Genomic DNA, 6,271 nt, shown 5'->3' on the forward strand with positions numbered 1-6,271 from the left:
TATATATATATATATATGTATGTATATATATATATATATATATATATGTGTGTGTGTGTGTATATAATTTTTTTTTTTTTACAGGATTTGAAACAGGTAAAGCTTAAGCTATAACACTTAATTTATTTTGGATTAGTCATATTTACAGTTTTTTTTTTTTATTATTCTAATGTCTGGATTAAATAAAAATGGATAAGATGAAGTTATATGAAATTAATAAATATGAGGCAAAAATGGAGCAGGTGTCCCATGTAGGTAATTTGTGTAGTTAATAATAAAATGTTAGAAGAAAATGGATCCCAAAAATCAACAAAAGAAAAATATGAATGAGTAAAAAGATATGAAAAAAATCTTTGTTTCTGATTAAAAATTAATGCTGCAGTGGTATTGATAATATAATACTATTTACAACAACAATCTCATTTTGACCAGTAAGGGCACCGCAAGCATTTACTGACTCATTCACAGGCCACACCAAACTTATTTGAGAAATTTATTAAATTATTTTTTTGTTTTTTTTGTCAACTAAAATAGTGAAATTTGGTTGCCTGGTATGCACTCTGTCTCTCACTCGTTATCAGCTTCTAAGCAGCAGTATCACAATCACAAAGGGATGCTTGGATGTTCTATCTTGCAGGATAAAAAAAAAAAAGGATTTAGTAACTAAGAATATTTTTTGAAAGTTTATATATTTCAACATATTTTAAAATAAAAAAGTTGAAAGATGTAGACAAATACCCTCAGTGGTATATATTCTGTCCACACCTAATAAAAACACAGCATTAAAGATATCACATCAGAGAAAGACATAAAAAAAAAAAGTCAGAGATGTGCGCTACAAAAATGGATTCCCAAAACCTGCTTTTTATAAACTTTTTATCTCCTCATAAACGAGGAAACAGAGGTCTGTTAGCAGTCTGTCCTCTTTCTCTTTTATAATCAGGTGCCTTCTGAAAGTAGTTGGTTTAAAGTTGATTTTATTTAGGGCTACCAGGGTAAAAGGTGCTTTAGTTGTTGGGAGAAAATTGAATGAATCCATTTTCTTATTATGTATTACATTGTGTTGGATTGTTAAAACAAAATAAAATCTGTAATGTGATGAATTTCCAGGGATTTGCATATTTATGCATGATTTATAAATATTTAATGTTTAGCATGTAAGCATTATAAATTAGGAGCATATAAAACCGAAACCTTTTTAGTTAATTTTTTTTTCTTTGTCTTCCAATTAAATAAATGATCGGGTAGGTTCTTTAAACAAGACTTTTTACGAAATCAAACTAAGTGAAACTCAAGGTTTTCAACTTGACAAGTTCTGAATAAAGCATATTGACACAAGAAAATTATTTTTTTAATCCTGATGCAAAATGTTATATTTTTTTTTACAATCTTGATATAATAACTGCTCTAAGTGAATTGATCTGTCTGCTAAAGGCGTGTTTTAGAGTCTCTATATTCGAGTTAATGATTAATCAATTACTAAATTATTTGAGTAACTTGTTTCAGCCCTAATTTATATAGATATATATATATATATATGTTGATTTGTATTTGATGGGCTGGTTTTAAGCAGCTGATTGGTTTCTCACCACCCGTAGAACTGACTCGCCTCCATATTCTGGTCCAGATAAGTAACACTGCACTGGCTCACTCAGGTGAGATTTTGCTGTGTGTCCACAGGTGCAGATAGTTGGTTTGGAGGAAGAGAGCTCAGAGTTTGTGTGTCGAAACACCTTCGACCACCCGTACCCCACTACCAAGATAATATGGATTCCTGACACCAAAGGAGCGTATCCCGACCTTTTGGCCACCAGTGGCGACTACCTGAGAATTTGGAGGGTGAGAAAAGTGTTCAGTCTAGTCCTTACTCATGTCCCAGAATCAATGGAGGAAATCTGAAATCACTACAGCAGCAAGCTTTGCTTTGTTGCACATAAGCTGAATGAACTCATGGAAACCCTAAAGTATCGATGGGTTAAAGCCTTTTTTCATTGGCAGGTGAGCGACACAGAGACCCGTTTGGAGTGCCTACTGAACAACAACAAAAACTCCGACTTCTGTGCCCCTTTAACATCCTTTGATTGGAATGAAGTGGACCCAAATCTGCTAGGTAACCTGACTGAATTGGTTTACTCCACTCATTCAGGTTGTTCAGTTTTATAAGTATGGTTCTGTTTCAAGTAGTCCATATGTTACCTGCAATAAAGGTTTGATGAACTTATATACTGAGTCAAAAAAAACAAATCAAATCTGAACTCTTTGATCCACAGCAACTTTTGAAAACATGTTAACAGGTAAATGGATGTGTTTGCTTGAACAGGTACTTCCAGTATAGATACCACCTGCACCATCTGGGGTCTGGAGACCGGACAGGTGCTGGGCAGGGTCAATTTAGTGTCGGGTCACGTGAAGACGCAGCTCATTGCTCATGATAAAGAGGTAAATGTCATACTGATTCACTGTTTCACCACTTACCTGTTTGTACCATGGCTCGTGTGTCATTTAGCAGAACAGCAACAGCAAGGATTTGTTTGTTTAGTTGTAAAAAGTTAGTTTTTTTTTTTTTTTTTCTGTCCGACTCTTCCTTTTAGTTCATAAAACTCTGCGAAGCGCTCTGCAAAACTGGCATCAGAAATGCCAGCAGATGAGTCTGAATCACGCAGAATAGCACTAGCAGTAGACATACTGGTCTGTCCTGCTGTTTGCTGTAATAAGTCCTGTAAAACCTGACGGTAAGCAATGAAAGGCGTTGTTATTAATTGAACATGAACATGAGCTGTGTGTGTTGCTCGTTTCTTACTTCAAAACTGATCTGTTCAGTTGACTGTTCACTAAAAATATGAACATATTTAGTGAATGCCATTCATTGAACGTGTTCATGCACAACGCTGGATACAGATAAAAAAAAAAAAAAGTAATTAAGGAGAAAACTGACCTTTTTATGTTTTATTTGCGATGAGTACCGGAACAAAGGCTGACATATGGATCTATCTCCGGTGTTTACATCTATCCCTGCCATGTTGTTTTCAAGATTTATCACGTCAACAAACATATTCACTTTCAATTTTGGTTGTATTTCTTATTCAAAGGAAATAAAAAAGCAATTCGAAAAATTGCATTTTCAAAATGAGCTAAATATTGACATAGTTTTCGCATATTTGTAATGAAAACACATCACTGATGGCCCTGATTTGATTTCCTTTAATATGGATCAGTCGTCCTGTCCCCTATGCAGAAAAACAACCCCGCAGCATGATGTTTCCACCTCTATGCTTCAAAGTAGGTATTGTGTTCATTTGCCTTTGTACCAAAATAATCTTATTTTGGTTTTATCTGACCCCTTGATATTATTCTGATCTAGACTTAGAACAGTCAAGCTGTCATATGTCTCACCTAAAATATTCTTTGTCGGCATATATTCATGAGTGACCTGTATTGAGACCGTTCTGAACAAATGCATGTACTACTGGATCCATACTGTTGACATTAGCGAGTGAATAACAGAACAGTGGTCTTCATCTCTGCTTGCGTTAAAGGTGTATGACATCTCCTTTAGTCGAGCTGGTGGGGGCAGGGACATGTTTGCCTCTGTCGGAGCAGACGGGTCGGTCCGCATGTTTGACCTCCGTCACCTTGAGCACAGCACGATCATCTACGAGGATCCTCAGCACCACCCACTGCTGCGGCTTTGCTGGAACAAGCAGGACCCTAACTACCTGGCTACCATGGCCATGGACAGCATGGAGGTGAGCTCTCTGGGGTCACTCTGCAATCTGCCTGTGCAGCTGTATTTTCAGACATTCCCCCTTGTGTTCTCAGGTGGTGATCCTGGATGTGCGTGTCCCTTGCACACCTGTGGCTAAACTCAGCAACCATCGAGCTTGTGTGAATGGAGTCGCCTGGGCGCCACACTCCTCCTGTCATATCTGTACAGCAGGTCTGCAGCTCTCTTTAAATCTGACTTAAACAAACTTCTGTAGAGGAAACATTAATATGCAGCAACTAACTTTGAGGACAACATGAAGTTCAACACATTTTATTAAAAAGGGGAAAACAGTTAATCATTGTTTTAAGTTTCAGTATTTACATTCTGTGTAAACAGAAAAAACTGATCTGTTAAAACACCCCCTGCTCTGTTTTAGCCGACGACCACCAAGCTTTAATCTGGGACATCCAGCAGATGCCGCGGGCCATAGAGGACCCCATACTGGCCTACACCGCAGAGGGAGAGATCAACAACGTGCAGTGGGCTTCCACCCAGCCCGACTGGATTGCAATCTGTTACAACAACTGCCTGGAAATCCTCAGAGTCTGAGGAGCAAAACACAGAGACGAGACATAAAGCAGCTCAGAAATATTCTCAGCTGCCAGGAATTTGGATAAAGAAAAAACTTTTTTGGAAGAATATTCAATTTGCACTTCTGGCTTCATTTTGATGCTAATCTTTGTAATGCTGTTTGTGTGACTTTATTTGGATGTATTGTTTGTTAAAAGCATGGCAGTTGCAGTTAGGCTAAATATAAAACTGTGGATTAGAAACTATGGAGCTGAATATCAACCACTTTATGATACAGGAAAACTGGAGGACACTGAAAGGATCTTTCAAGCTTGTCATTTCATTTCTCCAAAGATCTGAAACAGTAAGTTAGTGAAAATCAACAAACCTTTTCCTACAGCTGCCACACTGTTTATCTGCAGTCCTGTAGAGGGCGCTGAATCATTCTATCCAAAGTCATATTTAGCTCTGCAAAATGGATTCAATCAAGGAAAATGCATATTTCTGAAGTCTCTCAATGCCTCACGGTCTAAAATATTTTTCACATGGAGCAAGAGGTTATTTCTCATGGGAGGATAAGCAAATTATTAACCCTAATTAGGGTTATTGCACAACCAATAACTGGTATATCATTTAACAAATAGGAGGTTTATGATATCAGATAGGTGCTCATCAAAGATGGAGCCTCAGTAACTTGATGGAAAGCAAACATTAATACAGAGTATTTACAAGATGCTTTTCCTGAGAATGAATAAAGTGCAATGCTGCAAGTTGAGACAGGATTAAATACAAAAAAATCCAGGCCAGTGCTAGAAGCTTCCACGTTTTCAAAGTTCACATGCTGCCTTCTCTACCTCCTGATGAAATAAACCTGTTGAGATTTTGGCTCCGTTGTGAGAAACAGCCCCGTGCAACTCAAATAATTACATGACTGTTACTTTTACTTGTGTAAGACCAACACACAAGATTAAAAACAATTAAGCTTTTATCGTCGTCTAGGAGATAAGCTACAGTTGTATGCATGCTTTAATATGATCGTTGCTATTGGCTCATTGTGTTCATCTGCTGAAGAAAATGGACTGCAGTTTACCTTTAACTGGTTCTTTTTGTGGAATCTGCTGTACTGATCTTCATTGAATTTGTAATTATTCAAGATTTATACGATATTTCATTTGTTGCTACGTTTATTTCATTACTAAAAAAAATAAATGTTGCTTTAAAAAACTGCTAGAAGTGCAGTTTAGGATTAATTTAAAAGAAAAAAATGACCCTTTTTTGTTCCAATTAGGATAATTCTGTATGTGAACTAATGAGTGGGATTAATTTATTGCTAATGGGTATTTACTTGCTGGCTCGCTATCGATCAGGTTTAAGGTATTCTGTGAGAATAAATCAGTTTCTGTCTGTAAAAATACTGATAACTGTCTTCAGATATTATTCAGGAGGAAAATTTCTGAAGTTTGTGTGAACTCACAAAAATCTTTCAAATTTGAAAATGTAAATTCTCTTATTACATGACAAATTCCCATTTAATCTACTTTTAGATCATTTTAAAACAAAGCTATTAGCTTATTAGATAAACCTTATATGATGCATATTCATAATTTTGATATTGCTTATTTATTTAAAATACATAATTGTTTAGTTTATGTAATTAGAATTATTGAACACTGACTCAAAATTTATGCTGAATATTTCAAATATTTTTTTTATTGTTGAATCTCATGAATCCGGGTTATCTTTGTGTGATTCAAATGATAAATATATTTAAATAAATACATTCGTAATCATTTTGAGTAACTACAATTTAATACTAAATACAAAGACCTGATTATGTATTTCAAATAAGCTTCATCATACAAATGTATATGCCTTATGTGAAGGTTATTTAACAGAATTTTATTAAAATAAAAAAGGTGGGTAAAATGTTTTTAAATGTTGATATTTTTTATGTAAATGTGGCGAATAAAGATCCACCTGCAAGCATTCATGTTG

The 6,271-nt window shown here is 35.6% G+C and overlaps 1 protein-coding gene across 2 annotated transcripts in view; it reads left to right on the forward strand.

Moving 5' to 3' along the window:
• LOC107085565 (DDB1- and CUL4-associated factor 7-like) overlaps positions 1-5,775 on the forward strand; it is an 8,630-nt gene extending 2,855 nt beyond the window's left edge. The window contains exons 2-7 of one of the 2 annotated variants that reach the window (XM_015375956.1): positions 1,681-1,839; positions 1,999-2,110; positions 2,321-2,439; positions 3,537-3,746; positions 3,820-3,937; positions 4,143-5,775. In XM_015375956.1, coding sequence (XP_015231442.1) covers positions 1,681-1,839; positions 1,999-2,110; positions 2,321-2,439; positions 3,537-3,746; positions 3,820-3,937; positions 4,143-4,315 — 891 coding nt within the window. In that variant the 3' untranslated portion in view covers positions 4,316-5,775. The remainder of the gene's footprint in view (positions 1-1,680; positions 1,840-1,998; positions 2,111-2,320; positions 2,440-3,536; positions 3,747-3,819; positions 3,938-4,142) is intronic. The other variant, XM_015375955.1, reaches the window with a different exon arrangement.
• Positions 5,776-6,271: the final 496 nt, after the last annotated feature.

Source organism: Cyprinodon variegatus, unplaced genomic scaffold (genome assembly GCF_000732505.1).
Source record: "Cyprinodon variegatus isolate N-32 unplaced genomic scaffold, C_variegatus-1.0 Scaffold128, whole genome shotgun sequence".
NCBI lineage: Eukaryota > Metazoa > Chordata > Actinopteri > Cyprinodontiformes > Cyprinodontidae > Cyprinodon > Cyprinodon variegatus.